The sequence below is a fragment of the Camelus dromedarius genome, chromosome 29 (genome assembly GCF_036321535.1).
Source record: "Camelus dromedarius isolate mCamDro1 chromosome 29, mCamDro1.pat, whole genome shotgun sequence".
Classification (NCBI taxonomy): Eukaryota; Metazoa; Chordata; class Mammalia; order Artiodactyla; family Camelidae; genus Camelus; species Camelus dromedarius.
Window position 1 is genome coordinate 24,351,459 of NC_087464.1, and position 19,299 is coordinate 24,370,757.

A 19,299-nucleotide genomic window follows, 5' to 3' on the forward strand; every position below is an offset into this window, starting at 1 on the left:
CTCTCCCAGATGGCATAAGAGGGGTTGGTGGGGGAAGGGGTGGTGGGCTGTGGGACAGGAAAGGAGCTGAAATTGGCCTCTTGGTGCCAGCCTTAGAATGAAAAGCTTTAGTTAGCCCAGCGAGACTCTGACTTGAAATCCCGTCTTGAGGCCTGAAGCACTTGGCTTTCAAAGGGGCTGCCGGAAGCTGCCTTTCCAGGAACAGCCCTTCCCTGAGCTGCATGATATGGGACAGCTGTCTCGCCCACCTTCAGTGAAGTCTGTCCTACCCTCTCTTTGACTCAGCACCACTTTGAGTCTGGCAAAGAAAGCAATTTGTTGTGAAGTAATTATTTTTTTTAAAACTTGGAACTCTTTTAGGCAGGGGCACTTCGATTGTGCTGTGGGACCCTCTGAAGACTCAAGGGAAGCTTGCCTTTTGGGTCCCACTCCCTTCCTCCTGGCTTCCTGCAGTAGAGAATTAAAGATGGCCGAAGTGTTGTTTCTCTTGGAAGAAGACATGCTTCTTTCTGCCCAAAATAATACCTTTACCTGCTGTTGTCTGTCTCAATAGCAGAGGGAAACAGCTCTGCAGTACAAGTTTTTGGTCTTGGGGCCAGCCTTGGGGTGGCTGGTTCTTGGGCAGGATCCCTGGTCATGCCTTCTAGACATAGGGTCTGTGCCTACCTGTGCTGTCTGCACACCCCAGAGGGGCCCCTGCTCAGCCAGGCAACAGACCTGTGAGCTTGCTTTTACCTCCTCGAATTGCTTAACCTCTCAGAGGCTTTTCCCTGAGGGCCACTTCCTACCTCCCCCAGGAAACGCTTGCAGTTGCTTTGCAAAGGCTTTAGGAGAAATGATGCTGGAAGCCCTAGCTGGTCTCACTGCATTGCATTGAGCGGTACCTTGCTGGTGCCTGAAGTCCCCTCATTAACACTGCCTGCCTGTGAAGATATCACTGACCTTCCCCAACACTGTGTTAGAATGCAAACCTCTAGCGGGGGAGAGATGGTCAGATGTTTTCTGACTGTAGGAGATAGACTCAAGGGAGACCCCAGACAGCCAGTGTGGGAGAGGGCTAGATCAGAATTATAGGACTGAGTGTGGAGGCTCCACCCCTCATTGCTCAATGAGGAAGCTGAGGCCCAGAGTGGGGAGGGCACTTGCCTGATGTCACACAGTGTCAGTAACAGAGCTGGGGCTACATCCCATGCCTCCTGCCTCCCAGGCGCCCGCTGTGTATCTGGACCTCCCCTGTTCTCTGGTCACGGTCTGTGGCATGTCTGCCTGCCAGCCTGTTTCAGGCCACAGTTGCCCCTCAGGGAGGATGGAGCAGCCTGGCCTGATCCTGGGGTGGTGCAGGGTGAACTATTTCTGCCACTAAAACAGCCTCTCACTTCTCTCTGGATGTCATTGTTTGGTTTGCTTTTCAGCCTGACTTTCACTGGGGCACAAGGATTGGAGTGTGAGGCTTGTCATCGAGAGCTCGTGGAGGGGCAGGCAGAGTGCATAAGGAAGAGCCTCTTTCTGTGCCAGTCTCCACATCTTGCCCTGGTACCCGTGTGCCTAACTCCTTCCGAGTCTCAGCACCTCCCATGGCTTCTCTTTCCCACCTTTGCAGTCTCTGAGCTTTCTCTTAGACTGTAACTCTCTCTCCTTCTGCGACTGACGCCTGTGTCTCTGGGCAGGTTTTACTGGGACCTGACCATGCTGCTGCTCATGGTGGGAAACCTGATCATCATTCCTGTGGGCATCACCTTCTTCAAGGATGAGAACACCACTCCCTGGATTGTCTTCAACGTGGTGTCGGACACGTTCTTCCTCATCGACTTGGTCCTCAACTTCCGCACAGGGATCGTGGTGGAGGACAACACAGAGATCATCCTGGACCCACAGAGGATTAAGATGAAGTACCTCAAAAGCTGGTTTGTGGTGGATTTCATCTCCTCCATCCCTGTGGACTACATCTTCCTCATCGTGGAGACACGCATCGACTCGGAGGTGTACAAGACGGCCCGTGCCCTGCGCATTGTCCGTTTCACCAAGATCCTCAGCCTCCTGCGCCTCTTGCGTCTCTCCCGCCTCATTCGATACATTCACCAGTGGGAAGAGGTGAGTGGTCAGACCCAAGCCTCTTGGGGGGGGGGTATCTCTCCCTCAGGGGGAGGGAGGGGCCAGCCGATAACCTCAGACAGTCGGATGTGGGGGGCTGTCGGATTGTCGCGGGCACCTCTGCTTCAAGAGGACAAATATTAGTAATTTCTTGATTTACTATTATATGCTAGACACTGCACAAGTCACTCTCAGACAATATCCCATTAAAATCTCTAACAACCCAAAGGGTACCGTGTGGGTAGATACAAGTGCTCATTTTTCACATGAGGAAACTGAGAGAAAAGCTCAGGGATTTATCTAACGTCACAGAACTGTTAATTCCAGAGCCTGCGTTGTTAACCACTACACTGTGCTGTGGGGGCAGGCAGGGAGTGTGAGTGGGTGAAGAGGGCCATTTGGGGGATAGTCGGGGAAAACTGAAGAGCATCTCTTCTGCCTGTATCAGGCAGTCCCACCTCAGCTCTGGCTGCTGTGGCCAAGTGGGAATGGGCCCAGGCTTGCTAGAGCTACAGATTTGTCATGAGAAGCAGGAGTCTGGATTTTTGTGTGAATTTTGTTGGCAACTATCTTAGGTGGGTTCTGGTGCAGACCCTGAGATGAAGATTTGTTATGAAAGTGGTTTATTTTGGTGGGGGGGACAGTGTTTCCAGGAAAATCTGGTAGGGAATTAGGGAAGAGGGGCAGGGAAGTAAGGACAGGAAAGACACAGGGAAGACAGGCAGACAAAGGTGACACCAAGCAAGGTCCTATGGGGAGCTCTGGGACAGCATGCACCACACCTGGGAGTTGTCCCAACCAGGCCAAAGAGTTGCCCTTTTTATATCCCCTCACCTGCCAGTCTTTGGCCCAGGCACTTCCAGCTCTCAGTGCTTGCAGGCAAAGCAGCTTCCCACTGCCTGGAGCAGGCTGCTGACAAAGAGCCACAGGTGTTGGCTGGAGGGCGTGCAGGCCTGGAGCTCTTCTGGAATTATGTGAGCGCAAACTGTCAAGGGGTCCTAGGGCTCCCGGGCAGAGCACTGGCTACAGAAACTAAATAAAAAATTGCAAAAAAGAGAAAAAAAGGGTAGCCTCTACCATTCTGAACAAACCTAACTCATCCGTGGGCTGAATGCAACCATCTGTGGGAGAAAGAGAGGACTACGGGCTGCGGTTTGGAAAAAAGCGGGTGACCTTGTGAGAGCTTCTGTCTGTGTTTCTGCCACCACCCAAGTGCCTCTTTTAAGGCGCAGCAGCAGGCAGGCCAGCCTGGAGGTACCGGGGCGGGGGGGGGGGGGGTGTGTTCTGTGAGACCGTCCGTCTCGGGGTTCGGGGTGGGCTGTGGCCTAGGGAAGCTTCTGCAGAGGTGTGTTTCTTGCTGTGGCTCACGGCTAGTCTCCTGGTCTCTGGGACCTCGGCTTGATAGGCCGGAAGTTCCTACGCTCAGGACACGAAGCACCCACCCCACCCCCACCCCCAGCAGCAGCCTGGGCCCTGGGCAACAGCACCCATGGCTGACGGCTGGGGGCGCCGGCAGACTGGGGCCAGAGGTGTCGTGAACGCCTGTGCTGCAGGAGGGCCTGCCCCATCCTGGCAGAACCACTCTGTGACAGAAACTCTCTTTGGTTTGGAAACATTTGCATTATTCCTGCTGACAGAGGAAGAGCAATGACTTGTCCAAGGTCAAGCAGCTAACCTCTGGCAGAGCCGGAGCAGATCCCAGTTAGCGCTCTTGGCTCCCAGCAGCCTGGCAGTCCCTGCCCCGCGTGCGGGAGCGCGTGTGGGCCTTGGAGTTAGAATGGCACGTGTGAGACCTGAATTAAAATCCCGGCTCCACGCTGCCTAGCTGTGTGACCGTGGGGCCACCCTGTCCCCTGCGCCTCCTTGTCTTACCTGCAAAGTGGGTGTAAGGCATGCCTTCCTCAGTGGACTGTTGTGAGGATTAAATGAGATGATGCTTGTCAGACTCAGTAGTGAAGCCTGGTGCAGAGAACTGTTTAATAAATGCCCCTCCCCAGTCGATTGTCTCAGTAACTGAGGAAACTGAGGGTGGAGGGTCGGCTGCCCTGGTGGTAGGGTTTTGACCTAGGCCGCCTGCCCTTCCCGCTTTCTCGGGGGCCTGAAAGGAGGCTGACTGTTCCTGGTCCAGGTCCCTCTCTTGGGGAGGACTCCCTGCTGAGATGGGGGAGGCAGGCAGTGGGGCGGGTGGAGGAGTGGGCTGAGCTCTGTGCGTCAGTTTGGGTTTGAGGAACCTGGAGGATATGGCGGTGCAGAGAGAACTTGGCATGTGGGTCTGAGCTCAGGGCTGGCCAGGCTGATCGGAGTGGCTGCGGAGGAATGACAGAGGCATATTTCCCAGACGCCCTGGCAGACTTGTCTCTTGGTTTCTGTCCCAAGTGGAAATGCAGGATCACGTTGGCTCCCTCAGTCACCGAGAAACCCCCACCCTTCCGTGTGTCCTGGACTTACAGCTAGACTGCCATTAAAAGCAGAGAGAAGCTTTTCCCTTCTCAGGCATAGGTTCATGTCTCCAGGCCCCAGCCCCATGAGGGGTCATCCTTGCTCCCCATTCTTGGGTCCCAGGGCCATGGTATTTTGGGGAGAGTTGGCCGAGTTGCCAGTGGCTGGGCAGGGTGGGCCCTGGGGCAGAAGCTTAGTGCTTCTTTTACTCCCCTCAGCACCATACACCTGGGAGCTGGCCAGGGCTCCTGTCCCTACTGCCCCTCTGGGCTCTCCAGAACTAGTGAGGCAGGCTCTGACCCCGGCCTTTCCCCGGGTGGACAGAGGCCCCAGGAGGCCTGAGGTCAGGGCTCTCAGATAGACGTCACTACCACATCTCGTGGGCAGTGAGGGAGACCCAGGAGGCCAGATGGATGACTTCCCACCCCCTCCACACACACCCTTATCTTGCCTACCAGCTGGGGAGGAAATTGCTTTGAGCTGGTGTCTGCCGGGCACACTGCCCAGGCAAGGGCTCCCACCGGACCCCTGGGATTGGATTGGGGTTTCCCAGCTGACCCCAGGAACCCTGTCTCCAGATCCTTCATAGCCACCCAACCCCAGGGCTTCTCCCAACCTCAGCTTGGCCTGGAGTTGGCAGCAGGGAGACTCGCTGAGGCCTGAGGTCTGCATCAGACCTACGAGGGAGGTATTTCATAGAGAAAAGACCCTGCTCCATCTCCTCCTCCAACTCCAACTCATGCGACTCTTTCCTTCCTTGGGCCTCAGTTTCCCCTACTATCAGATGTGCTGTGATGTTGTCGGAGGCTGGGGCTCAGTCCTCACCCCAGCCTCCCTTGGTGAGGATCCTGTTGGACGTGGTCGTCGGGGCTGGCGAGTCTGCCTCCCAAGACCCCGTGGCGAAGCTGCAGGGGCGCTAGACCCTTGACCCTCAGCCTTCCGCCGCCTCCCTCTGAGCCAGAGGCTTCCTGAGTATTAGCAGCAGCTCCTGGGAGTCAGGGTGGGTGGAGGGTCTTGGCAGGCGTAGGCGACTGTCTCAGAGGATGCCAGCCTCTGCCTCCGTCCTGGGCGATCTAGGTCAGCATCCTCCCTCCCAAGCCTCTCCCAGCCAAGCCTCTTCCCTCCCTCTGAGGTGCGAGCTTGTTACAGGCATGCAGGCTATTGTTAGAAATGTGGTTGCCCCCCTTCGGATGTTCCCCTGCAGGGCCCAGCACCCCAGTGACCCATCCCAGAAGCCTGTTGGTTCCCTCGGCAGCATCTTGGTGGGAGGAGCTGGAGGGAGGGGGTCAGCCAGGGTGGCCGTGCAGCCCCTGCTGAGTCTCCGCTCCCTGGGGGCATCGATTTCTCCGCCTCTTTCAGGCTGGGGGTTGGGGGTGACACAGAGGTGTGGTCCTCTCTGTGGGCTCCAGGAAGGGACCCCGTGTGACCCTCTGTTCAGCCACATCGAGTTTGTACCCAGGATACACATGTACCAGCCATCCTCCCAGGCCTGGAACTGCTGTCCTCTATGTGGCTGCTTTTTCCTGAGACACAAGGAGAAGTTTGTTCTTCTTCCTTGAGGAGAAAATGAGTCCTGGGAGAGAACTCAACCAGGCCCCAGGAAGAGGCCTTGGTGGAAACTCCAGTTTCTCCACAGGACTGGAAAGCCAACTCTTTGTTTTGAGGGCTGGGGAAGAGCTGGAAGGCACATATGCTGAGTACCTACTGTGTGCCAGCTGCGGACATCCTCTCCTGATCCCCAGGACAGTCCTGGGAGCTGGCAGTTATTGACCCATTACACAGATGAGGAAACTGAGGCTCTGAGCAGAGAAGGCACTTGTCCAAGGTGGGAGACATGTCGCTCTGTCCTTGCCTCGGGGTCCAGAAGCTGCAGATGGGAGTTGCTGGCAGAGCTTCCCCCAAGTGCCACGCCAGGCACAGAGAGCGAGCTGTCCAGGCCACCCACCTGCCAAGCCTTGCAGGGCCCTGGAAATGAAGACACTCAACCCCCACAGCCAGAACCAACATCATAAAAGAGAGTTTTAATGAGGTCTAAAGAGCAAGACAAATATGTGCACAGAGCAGCTGATGTGCAGGTGGCCTGTGGCCCCAGCCCACAGTGGGGACACCTGAGTGTTTAGCGGCCTCTCCTAGCAACATGCAGCCTTGTTCTCAGCAATCATGCCCGGATGCCGTAGAGTATAGGGCATGGGGCGAGTGTCCACCATCTGGGGTATCTTCCTAGCCTGAATGGATGTCCCCTCACCGACCCTTTGCAGTAATCTCTGACTTTACCATGCTGGTGCCCCTGGCTTTGCCGTGTCTGAGAGGCACCTGTGACAGAACCCCACCCTCCCACCCGCACTGGTCGCTCCCAGCAGCTGCATCCTTCTTCAGCCTGGTGCCAGGCACAGCATGACCACCACCGCCATGCTCTCTGAGGATGCATGAGCCTGTGCCACCTGCAGGAAAAGGCACACCCTTCTCGTCCCCCAAAGGCAGGTTCCCTGTGGGCTGTGCCTGCCCAGAATGGGGCCTTTCTCAAAGGCCACCTGTATACTTATGGCAGTCCTAGTCACCATCAACCCCATCACTGTCTTCATCACCTCCACCTTCCTCACTTAAGCACTTCTTGGTTCCTGAGACCCCATCACGTGCTCTGCCATACCGGTTGCTGAGATTGTGACAAGGGCCAAATTAGACAAGGATCTGATCTTGGAAGAAAACTGGTTACAAAGGAAAGAAAAACCATGATGACACTAAAACACGGCATTAAAATATGCCAGCCTTGATCTGGCCTTTGAGACCAGAGTGACCCACGGAAAGGGGCAGTCATCCTGGGCTGTGGGGTCTGGGACGCTTTCGGAAAGGGACCCAGGCCGGCCTTGAGTGTAGTCCCAGCTCGGGCTGTTAAAGTGCTGCGGGGCCTTAAACAAGTGTTTACGCCCCACGGTGCTGGAGGCTGGCAGCCCGAGAGCAGGAGCTGGCCCGGCCGCGTTCTGGGGACGGCCTGCACCCTGGTTCGTAGATGGCCACCTGCTCCCTGTGTCCTCACGTGGCCACACATCAACTCGCTTGTGTCTCTTCTCATAAGGTACCAATCCTGTTCATGGACGCCCCCCGCCTCTTGACCTAATCACCTCCCAAAGGCTCTGCCTCCTAATACCGTCACATTGAGGGTTAGGGCTTCAAGATACGGATTTGGGGGAGACAAACATTCAGTCCATAGCAGCAGGGAAACGAAGGAACTTCAGAATAATGACCCCACCCCTGTATGTGTTCAGGGCACTTTCTCAGCTAGGTGAATTTCTCCAGCGTCCCTGGCAGGAGGGGCAGGAGGGGAAGCTGAGGCGTGGTGGGCGGTGAAGGCAAGTGCTAGCCACCTCTTAGACTAAGCGGCCTCATGTCACTTGCCCTGCCCATCCCCCCAGAGTGGGGGAGCCGGTGGCATCCTGGTCAACCAAGACTCTGAAGGGTCATAGAACTATTGTGTTCACCTAGGCAAATGCTGAAGAGGCAGAAGTGGGATCTTCCCTCGGAGCCACAGCTGGGGCGCTGGTACTCAGCAGCTGCTGTGGGACCAGGGGGGAGGCCCGGGGAGCCTCCCAGGCTCAGGGTCCAGGCCCTGGGGTGCAGCAGTGGAGGGACAGCCAGAGGCACAGGCGGCGTGCTCGGGCTCGCTCTGCGTCCCAGACACAGACCCCAGCTCCAGACCGCCCTGCTGGCACCAGTGCCCACATCTCCTTGTACTGAGGAGTGCCGGCTTAGCCAGGAAGTGGCACTCCGACAGCCCCGGGCTGGTGCCTGGGCCCCCGTGGGGCTAGGCTGCCGGGCGCTCAGCTCTAACTTCAGCAGTACACTGAGCACTGGGCTCAGAGCTGAGGCGCCGGGAGTCCCTCCTGGCTCTGGGTCCAGCTTGCTGTATGAATCTGGCCACATTGCTTGGCCACTTTGGGTTTGAGTTGTTTTATCTACAAAATGGAGCTACTGAAGACCACCCGTCTCTCCCTGGGCCACTGTAATAATCTGCAGGCAGCCTGGGGTTGCAGTCTGCCTCTTTTGCTGCTACCGTGACTGAGGGCAAGTCTCTGAGCCTTGGTGTAAATGGGTTAACAGTGTCTTCAGCAAACGGCTGTTGTGAGTTTAAATGAGATAATGACTGTGGGACTGTGTGCCCTTACTCAGGTGTGGTGCTGTTTTCCCTCTGTCACTGGGGACATGGGGGGTGACGGGACAAGCTAGAGCTGCCACTGTCTGTGAAACTTCCCAAGGTCTGTTTCATCCTTTGAGCTGGTACATCCAGAGTCATGCTACTAAGAGGGCAGCAGGTGGCACCACCCAGGGGGTGATGGACAAATGGTGTTCATCTTCAGGTTTTCAAAACCAAGAGCCAGGCTAAGCCCACACTTCCGAAGGGGAAACTCAGGTCACTAGTATCAGAATATCCTGCCACCAGCTACAGGGCTGTTGCTAGAAGACCACTGGACAGGGGGTGGAGACATCTAGGGTCTGCTTCTTTGGGCCTCAGTTTTCCCATCTGAAATGGGCTTAAACTACGTCTCAGTGGCATTTGACAGGTCTGCAATTGTGGCCCCCAAATCCCTCTCTAGGAAGGTCTTCTGCTTGGGAATACAGCTAGGGGTGCGGGCACCCCAAGAGCCTCCCAGGCCAGAGGCAAGGCCAGAACTTCCAGAGGCGTCCCTCCAGACTTCCTTCTATCTCTGTCCCCTCACCGTTCTGTCACCATGGTGACCCCTGCTGAAACCAGACCCAGAGGCAGCTCTGGGAGGAGGGAGGTGTGCCGGGATGCTGGGATGCGGCACCCTCAGCCCTGCCCAGCCACACTTCAACCTCTCACTGGGGGCACAGACGTAGAGACGGCCTGGTGGCAGTGGGCTGGGGCTGAGGGTGCTGTACTTTATTAATGGTGCAGAAGAGCATTATTACTCATTCATATTAACTAACCGTAAAGATTAATTATTAATAACTTATCAATTAATAATGGTTTGCAATTTACTGAATACTTCCATACCTAGTACTAAGCACTTTATATGTATAATTCAATCCTTTTGACAACCTACTCAGGTATAAATTTTTATTGCCATTTTCCAGATGAGGAAACGCAATCAGAGAGGTTCAGGGACTTTCTCAAGGTCACATAGCTAGAAACTGGGTAGGAGTTGGGCCTGGGATCAAGGTCTGTGTAAACTTGGAGCCTGTGTGTCCGTGTTGCTCCCTCAGTAAATCCTTGTCTGCCTTAGGCAGCGCCCACTTCCCCTGGGGTCCTGGGAGTCTAGGGACAGATTTATGGAAACTCCATGTCCCTGATGTGACTACAGACCGTGATCCCTGAGAAGTCACGGCTGGCTGGCTCTTCTTCATACTGTCCTCACGGCCTAGGTGAGCTGAGCAAGCAGCTTCTCTGCCGCTTTGGGGCTGTGTGTGGCCCTGTGTGTCTTCCTCCCCATGTCCTGCCAGGACCACACAGATCCCAGGAGGCGTCCCTCTGGGCCCTCCAGCCTGCAGTCTGCTCCTCCCAGGGCCTGGCCTGATGCCTCCCCACCCTCAACACGGCCTGGACCTGCACCGAGCTGGGTGGGCCACCCATTGTGTGCTGCAGGGTCTGGCCTGGAGCTGGCCAGGCGCCCCCACCCCCACGCCCGCTGACTGGGCCCGTATCTGCGCCTCTGCCCACAGATCTTCCACATGACCTATGACCTGGCCAGCGCAGTGGTGCGCATCGTGAACCTCATTGGCATGATGCTCCTGCTGTGCCACTGGGATGGCTGCCTGCAGTTCCTGGTGCCCATGCTGCAGGACTTCCCCGACGACTGCTGGGTGTCCATCAACAACATGGTGGTGAGTGGGAAGGAGGGGGAGGGGGGTGGATGAGGCACAGATGGGCAGAGCAGGTCCCCAACCTGGAGGTCCTGAGTCCCAGCACGTAGAACCCGCAGCGCCAGCCCCGCGGCCCTGGGCACAGGGCTCTGTCTGGCGCAGGCCCACCACGGATCCTGGCTGCGTGCTGCTCCCTCTGCTGCCTTACGGCCTCTGCTGCGCTTGGTAGCCTCCACACGGGGCCCTGGGTTCACCCAGGGAGACTCAGACCAGGTCTATCAGCTGTGGCAAAGCCCGGCTGGTGGCTCCTGCCCTCCTACCTCTGCTCCTCGGAGGCAGACCCGCCCTTAAAAGCCAAGCTCTAGAGAAGAGAAATCGATGAGGGGGTGAGGGGCACTGCTGGCAGCACACATGGACCCCCAGACCACACACGGCTGCCCCTTTCTGCTCCGAGCTGGGCTCTCCCCCATCCCCGCCCCTCCCCCTCTCCATCTCCATCCCCCAGCCCCACAGACACACACATCCTGGTCACAGGTGGGGTCCTGAGCCCGAACCCCTCTCCCCCTCCCTTTCCAACCCTGCAGGTGAGTGAGAGGAGTCCTGGGGCAGGTCCCCCAGACTCCCATGAACAGGGTGGGCTCCAGGTGGGATGGAGGAGACCCCAGGACCTGTGAGCCTTTCTCTGGGTCTGGGAACCCCTGCCTCCTCACTCTCACTCTCAGTGAATTTGGTCTGGTCTCTGGGCAAATCCTCAGGGCCCCAGGGGAGGAAAAAGCAGCTTTGAAAAGAGGTGAGAGACCCCTGAGGCATCTTTCAGCATCAAACAGGCCTTTACAAAACAGCCTTTTGATGAGCTAAGTGTAAATGAATCGGCCATATGGATTGAATTTCCCCTTCCCCAGAGACTCAGCAGTATGGCCACTGGAAGCCCTGGCTGGAGGCAGCTGGGGGCCACCCCTGCCCTGCAGCTGAGAGCCCAGGCCCCCTTCACCCCTGAAGATCAGCCCCCCAAGACCTCCCATCCTGGTCTGGACTAAGAGCCTCTAGACTAACTCAGCTCTGTCCAGGATGGTCTGAGTGACCTTGAACATGGCAGCTCCTGTTCCTTCCTCCAGGTGCTGGGAACAGTATGGTAACCTCAGAACTGCTTGGGGCTCTGGGCAGGGGTTCTGGGGGTCATGCATTGGGGTGGGTTTCCACGTCATGGCTAAGGCATCCGCCTTGTGAGCAGAGAGCACGGGGGAGGTGGCCAGTGCTGGGGTTCATCTGGTGGCCCCCTCATTTGGGACAGTTTCCTCTGTATGAGGGTGACAGGCCCACACATGCACTAAATTCAGGAGCTGGCCTTTCTGAGCCCAGTGTTCCCACACTGAGCCTTCCTTGAGACTTTGGCTTTGGAGACAAAAATAGCCAGGAGCGTGGCTGCCTCCCGCCCTCCTCCCGCCCCGGCATTGTGCGCGCTCCAGCCCGCTGCCTGCGGGGTGGGGGAGGGGGCCTGGCCGCCCAGCCTGGACGGAGGGACGCAGGCTGGGTTCACCCCGGAGGCGCCTTGACTTAGCTCCTGGTGCTCTACCTTCGCTCACCCAAAACGAGGACAGCATTTTTGGCTCAGGCTGCCAGAGCTTGTCCCCCCAGGGGAAGCATATCTGGTTTTATAATTGAGGTCAGTGGGGAAATGGGCTTCCGCTGGCAGCAGCTTGGTGGGGGCATGGAGTGGCTTCGGCAAGCGCAGGACAGCAGGGCGGCCCAGCCCGGAGCCCTGGCTGCAAGGCGGGCCCCTGGCAGCCCGGGGACTGCGACGTCAGAGCGGGGCTGGCGCCCATCCCTTTGCTGGGGCTTCCAGTCTGACCCCTGTCCCCTCTTGCCAGAGAGGGGATTCGCTTGGTCACCATGTGTCCTCACTGCCCCTTGCCCAAGGCTTTCAGTCACCAGCAAGGCTGGGGGCCCTGAGCTCGGCCACTGGCAAAGTCAGGCTGAGGGGTGGGAGGTGGCGGGGACTCTTCTAGGTGCCTTTGAAGCGGGCCTGCCCTCTCACGGACCCGCGCCCACCCCACCGCTCCCCCAATCTATCCCCCTGCGCGCCTGTCCGCAGAACAACTCGTGGGGAAAGCAGTACTCCTACGCCCTCTTCAAGGCCATGAGCCACATGCTGTGCATCGGGTACGGCCGGCAGGCGCCGGTGGGCATGTCGGATGTCTGGCTCACCATGCTCAGCATGATCGTGGGCGCCACCTGCTATGCCATGTTCATCGGCCACGCCACCGCCCTCATCCAGTCCCTGGACTCCTCCCGGCGCCAGTACCAGGAAAAGGTAGGGCGGAGCGCCGCGGTCCACCCTGGGCTCTCTCAGGAGAACCTGTCTCTCGGTCCTTCCCACAGGGAGCACAGGCTGCCAGCTTCTGGGGCCCCAAGTGGCCACTCCCTGTGATTGGGGCTCCCCATGTGGGCGACAGAGGAGGGGGGACCCCTCCTAGATGAGAACTACTTCGACTCCCCTACCTTAAACCTCTAAAGGTCTTTTTATCTGTACCCTCCTTTTCTCCTGCTGTAATTGGGAGCCTGTCTCTCCTGACTGAGGGCCCCTCTCCCTCCTGCCCCGCCCTGTGCCCGCCATCCCCTCCAGCTGCCCCTGCACTGGGCCTTCCCATCAGCACTGAAACTTGCTGCATCTCTCCCTTCTTAAAAACATCTGTCCCTCCACCATCATGGGGCTTCAAATGCTGTCTTTTCTGCTGTTTGTCTCCTTTTCATGGACAAATGCCTAAAACCAACCAACCAACCAACCAAAAAACCCACATTATTTATGGCTGCTGAATCCACTTTCTTCTCTCAGCCCACTGAGTCTGAAATCACCTCTGCCTTCCGTGTTGCCAAAGCCAGTGGGTCCTCTGGGGTCCTCATCTTGCTCGACACCAGACAGTTATTAGTCCCTTCCTGGCTTCACATTTGGTTTCCAGGACCGCACACCCTCAGTTCTCCTCTTTGGCTGGCTCATCTTCTCAGTCATCCCCTACTGGGCCCTGGTAGTATGGGCCCAGCTCTCTGCTCCTCTCTCTCCCCTGTTTTCCCTCCCCGCCCTTACCCTGTGCTCTGTATCATGTCAGTGCAGTGGGGTCCAAATAGTATCATTAGCCTCCACCTCTTTCCCCAGCCCCAGATTATTTGATGCCTCCCTGGACCTCAACCTCATCATGCCCAAAATGAGAACAGTTTCTCGCCCTCTCCACTCCAAACCTACACCCTTGCCTGTCTCGTTAGTGGATGCAGCAGTGCAGGTGCCCAGCCCCGAAACCAGGAGCCGTCCTCGATGTCTGTCATCACTGCCCGCCCCCGCCAGCATCTCCCTCCCTGCATCCCAGCTGGCCCCCAGCCCAGCTCACGGCAGCTGGAAGAATGTTGGGGAGCTTCACCTCCCAGTCCTCAGTTATCTGTTGTCACCTCTCTGCAGCACTGTGTCCCTGCTTTGGAGCACTAGTATATGGGAATAGATTCCCCTATTTCTGATTGTCCCTGGGGTACAGGGACCTCCTTTACACCCCAGTGCGGGGAAAAATCTCTTCTTGCCTGGTCATGCTTCCTGTCCGTGCTCCTGGGGAGCCCCACTCTCCACCCACAATCCAGGGGCGGCGGGAGCAGCACCCATCCGTCACCCCCAGGGTGGGCAGAAGCATTTCAAAGCTGGCTGAGTCCTGGGCACTCAGGTTCACAAACCTCTTGTCGCCAAACCCCTTGTCCCCAAATCTCTGTTTAAGGTCCCTGCTCTGCCCAGTGCCTCCCCTGGGCTGGAGCTGCTCTTCAATAAAAGACTCAGTCTCAGCCGGGACCACGCTTGGATACGTGCCCCACACGATGGGGCAGGCACCCTGGCTGCAGCCTCCAATCCCTCTAGCCCGCTGCAGCCCATTCCCTGCCTGGGCCAGTCTGTTATCGCTGACGGGCAACAGCTCCTTCCAGAGCTGGTGGTTAAGGCCTCCTTAGTCGGCACTGTCACACAGAGGAGACTGACATTTAGAGGAAACTAGATCGACCTCCTGGTCAGTTGGCCTCCTGTAACTGGGTGTTGGACAGTCCCTATTGTCACCGGGCAGTCTTCTTAGTAAAGAACACTGTGAGGATTGGACACTGCTGGTGCCCCTCCTCCACCCCAAGCAGCTGGGAGTCAGGGACACACCCACACTGAGGACCTCAATCTCCTGGGGCCAAGGTCGGCCAAGAAGGCCCTCAGGGTCCGGGCAGCCTCTGGTCACCAGCGGCCGAGATGGGCTGGTGCAGCTGGAACAGCGGGGCTGGCCGGCCAGGAGGTGACGCCCTGTCCTCTCCCGGGCCTCAGTACAAGCAGGTGGAGCAGTACATGTCCTTCCACAAGCTCCCGCCCGACACGCGGCAGCGCATCCATGACTACTACGAGCACCGCTACCAGGGCAAGATGTTTGACGAGGAGAGCATCCTGGGCGAGCTGAGCGAGCCGCTGCGGGAGGTGAGCCCTGCGCGCGGGCCAGGACTGGGGCCAGGCCTTCCGGCCGGCTAGACGGCCCACCTCACCTCTTCCTCCCTTTCTCAATCCACTGTGTCTGGCGAGCAGGAGATCATCAACTTTAACTGTCGAAAGCTGGTGGCCTCCATGCCACTGTTTGCCAACGCGGACCCCAACTTTGTGACATCCATGCTGACCAAGCTGCGCTTTGAGGTCTTCCAGCCGGGGGACTACATCATCCGCGAGGGCACCATCGGCAAGAAGATGTACTTCATCCAGCACGGCGTGGTCAGCGTGCTCACCAAGGGCAACAAGGAGACCAAGCTGGCCGACGGCTCCTATTTTGGAGGTGAGGCGGCCAAGGGGTCCTGGGGGGACAGGGGAATGCCTTGGAGAGACACTAAGAATGACATCGCAGACCCTTCGTGGCCACTGCCTGGAGGTGGGTGTCTGTGAGTCCAGGACAGGGGTGGGGTCCCAGAGATGGAAAAGATGGGCTGGCATCCAGTGTGGCCACAGCTCGAGGGTGGGGGCTTTGTGAACCTGCTAAGCTTCCGCACCAGAGAGCGGGGGGCGGGGCCAGGTCAGGGTGGGTCCGCGGCCCTTTGAAGCCTGCCGGGAGTCCCGCTGACCCCTGCTGTCCCGGCAGAGATCTGCCTGCTGACGCGGGGTCGGCGCACAGCCAGTGTGAGGGCTGACACGTACTGCCGCCTCTACTCGCTGAGCGTGGACAACTTCAACGAGGTGCTCGAGGAGTACCCCATGATGCGGCGGGCCTTCGAGACGGTGGCGCTGGACCGCCTGGACCGCATCGGTGAGGGCCGGGCGGGAGGGCGGCGGGAGGTGGCGTTCCCAGCCGGGCAGGTGCACACCTGCCCCCCGCCTCCCACCCCGGCCTGAGCGCCTGCTCTTGTTCGGTGGCCCAGGCAAGAAGAACTCCATCCTCCTCCACAAAGTCCAGCACGACCTCAACTCGGGCGTCTTCAACTACCAGGAGAACGAGATCATCCAGCAGATCGTGCAGCATGACCGGGAGATGGCGCACTGCGCGCACCGCGTGCAGGCGGCCGCCTCCGCCACGCCGGCCCCCACGCCGGTCATCTGGACGCCGCTGATCCAGGCGCCGCTGCAGGCCGCCGCCGCCACCACTTCCGTGGCCATCGCGCTCACCCACCACCCGCGCCTGCCCGCCGCCATCTTCCGGCCCCCGCCCGGGCCCGGGCTCGGCAGCCTCGGGGCCGGCCAGACCCCTCGGCACCTGAAGCGGCTGCAGTCCCTGATCCCGTCGGCGCTGGGCTCCGCCTCGCCCGCCAGCAGCCCGTCGCAGACGGACACGCCGTCCTCCTCCTCCTTCCACATCCAGCAGCTGGCCGGGTTCTCCGCGCCCGCCGGACTCAGCCCTCTCCTGCCCTCGTCCAGCTCTTCCCCGCCGCCCGCCGGGGTCGGCGGCTGCTCCCCGGCGCCCACGCCGTCCGCCGCCGCGGCCGCCCCCGCCGCCGCCGGCTTCGGCCACTTCCACAAGGCGCTGGGCGGCTCCCTGTCCTCGTCCGACTCCCCGCTGCTCACCCCGCTGCAGCCGGGCGCGCGCTCCCCGCAGGCCGGCCAGCCGCCGCCGCCTCTGCCGGGCGCCCGGGGGGGCCTGGCGCTCCTGGAGCACTTCCTGCCGCCGCCGCCCTCGGCCAGGTCCCCGTCGTCCAGTCCCGGGCAGCTGGGCCAGCCTCCCGGGGAGCTGTCCCCGGGGCCGGCCGCCGGCCCACCCAGTACGCCAGAGACACCCCCGCGGCAGCCGGAGCGGCCGTCCTTCGTGGCCGGGGCCTCCGGGAGCGCTTCTCCTATAGCCTTTACCCCCCGAGGAGGTCCCAGCCCCCCCGGCCACAGCCCAGGCCCCCCCAGAACTTTCCCGAGTGCCCCACCCCGGGCCTCCGGCTCGCACGGTTCCTTGCTCCTGCCGCCCGCCTCTAGCCCCCCGCCGCCCCAGGTCCCCCAGCGCCGGGGCACGCCACCCCTCACCCCAGGCCGCCTCACCCAGGACCTCAAGCTCATCTCAGCCTCGCAGCCGGCCCTGCCCCAGGACGGGGCCCAGACTCTCCGCCGAGCCTCCCCGCACTCCTCTGGGGAGTCCGTGGCTGCCTTCCCGCTCTTCCCCAGAGCCGGGGGCGGCGGCGGGGGCAGCGGGGGCCTCGGTCCTCCCGGGAGGCCCTATGGTGCCGTCCCCGGCCAGCACGTCACTCTGCCTCGGAAGACATCCTCAGGTTCTTTGCCACCCCCTCTTTCCTTCTTTGGGGCAAGAGCCACCTCTTCTGGGGGGCCCCCTCTGACTGCTGCTCTCCAGAGGGAACCTGGGGCCAGGTCTGAGCCGGTGCGCTCCAAACTGCCGTCCAATCTATGAGCTGCGGCCCCTCCCCCTCCCTCTTCTCGTCTTTTTTTCTCCCTTTTCCTCCTTCAGGTTTAACTGTGATTAGGAGATATACCAATAACAATAATATTTATCATTAAAAAAAATCCACCCCAGAAAAACAAAAGACAGCAGAAAATAACCAGGTATTCTTAGAGCTATAGATTTTTGGTCACTTGCTTTTATAGACTATTTTAATACTCAGCACTAGGGGGGAGGGGGGGAGGGGAGCAGGCAGGGCCCAAATGCAAAAGCCAGAGGAAGGCGGGTGGGATCTCCGGGGCTTGGCAGGGGTGGGGGTGACCCATGTTTGGGGTTCCTAAAGCAGATCTGTCATTGTATTCATTTTAGGGCAATAGCCACCACCAGGCCCTTAGCTGTGAACTTGGAGCCCTGCTCTGCTGGGGGTCATCTCATTCCTCCAGAAAGGGCTGCCCTTGGGTTTGTTCCTGCGGAGTCTCAGTTGCCCAAGCCCTTGGGACAAACGGGGGCCAGGACCTTGAGCGTCTTGCATTTTTTCTACTGCAAACTTAGCAAGCTATGTATATGAATATATGTATATGTATGTAAGATGTGTATATGTATCGCTATGTAGCGCTGTGTAGAGCCATGTAGATAGCCACCACGTGTGTGCACATGTGTGTGCAGCCGAGTTTAACCCCGTGTTGCTGGGACACCCAGGTCACCTTACACGCAGCAGCCCGCCTTGGCCCGCAGGCTGGGCAGCGCGGGGCCTGGGGCACTTGCTCTCTCCAGCCCTCAGGGAAGAGGCCCCAGGACCTCTCGGCAGGCCCCCCTCTCTCCCCATCTCTGGTCTCAAGTCCAGTCCCTGCCCGACCTCCCACGTGGAAGCAGAAGACTCCAGCGTGCCTCCTTTCCCGTAAGGCCTCAAGCACACCCCGTCACCTCTGGGCCCGCAGTTTTCCCGTCTGTGCAGAGGGGTGAGGGGAGCTTCTGTTCATTGAGTCCGCTCTGTGCCAAGCACTGGTTTAGACTTTACAACCATTAACGTTCTTCAGTTTTACAAAGACCAGGAAGGTGTAGTTACTTTGATTCTTCCCATTTCACAGATGAGGAAACCGAGTTTCGGTAACTTCCAGAATTGCACATCTGCACGTGGCAGAGCTGGGACTGATCTGAGAGTATAATCCATGCCTGCCTGAGGCCAAAGCTGATATCCCTTTCGTTAGAAAACTGTTGAGAGGGGCTGAGTTCAGCAGTCCCCACGCATGGTGCAGAGGGAAGAGACCAGATTTTGGAGGCAATCAGACCTGGGTTTGAATCCCAGACCTGCCACTTTGCTGTGTGACCTCGGGCAAAGTTAGCTTTCTGAGTCTGTTACCTCATTTGTAAAATGGGAGTCACTGTGGTCCCACTTCACAAGGACCTATGACGACCAGGTGAGAAAAGCAGCCCATGTGAAATGCCCAGCCCAGCGCCTGGCACATCCCATAGTAGGTGCTCAGCACATCATGTTTCTTCTGCCCCCTCCCCATGTGCCCAGCGCTGCCCCAGGGAGCTGTGGTGAGAGCGCAGGGAGCTTTGGCTGCAGGCTCCAGGACTTCTGAGCTCAGGACGCAGGAGGTGGCCGGACCTTTTTAAGGGCCTAAGGAAGGTGTGTGGCCAGTGGTGGGCTTGAGCCAGGCCTCCAGGTATGGGAAGAGTGGGAGGGAAGGAGGGAGGGAGGAAGGGAGGCAAGGAAGGAGGGAGCAAGGGATCAGATGGAGCGCACGGTGGGGACATGACTGAGGTGGGTGTGGAGGTGTGGAGGCAGGGTGGTCAGAGGGAATGCCTTAGATGACAGGCTAAGGGGAGTGGCAACTAGGAGCCAGAAGCGTCCAGCATGGGGGCCATTGTGAAAGCAGCTCAGATACCTGCCAGAGCCAAGGTCAGTGGTCTGCTCACTGCTTAAAGGGTGGGAGGAGTTTGGGCTGCCCAGACTTGAATAATGAAGAGGGCTGGAACAGCCTTGTCCATCCAGAACCCTCCTCCACACTCTAAGCCAGAATGTTGGCAAGGTCAGGTTTTGGCCTGGGATGTGGACAAAATTCCTCCACGGATGGGCCACAGGGGGTATGAGGCA

At 58.8% G+C, this 19,299-nt stretch overlaps 1 protein-coding gene across 1 annotated transcript in view; it reads left to right on the forward strand.

Annotated features, from left to right (window-relative positions):
- HCN4 (hyperpolarization activated cyclic nucleotide gated potassium channel 4) overlaps window positions 1-17,366 on the forward strand; it is a 39,371-nt gene extending 22,005 nt beyond the window's left edge. The window contains exons 2-8 of the mRNA XM_031440872.2: window positions 1,668-2,091; window positions 10,207-10,368; window positions 12,440-12,658; window positions 14,678-14,824; window positions 14,930-15,170; window positions 15,471-15,635; window positions 15,748-17,366. Of these exons, the coding sequence (XP_031296732.2) occupies window positions 1,668-2,091; window positions 10,207-10,368; window positions 12,440-12,658; window positions 14,678-14,824; window positions 14,930-15,170; window positions 15,471-15,635; window positions 15,748-17,210 (2,821 nt within the window). The 3' untranslated portion in view covers window positions 17,211-17,366. The remainder of the gene's footprint in view (window positions 1-1,667; window positions 2,092-10,206; window positions 10,369-12,439; window positions 12,659-14,677; window positions 14,825-14,929; window positions 15,171-15,470; window positions 15,636-15,747) is intronic.
- Window positions 17,367-19,299: the final 1,933 nt, after the last annotated feature.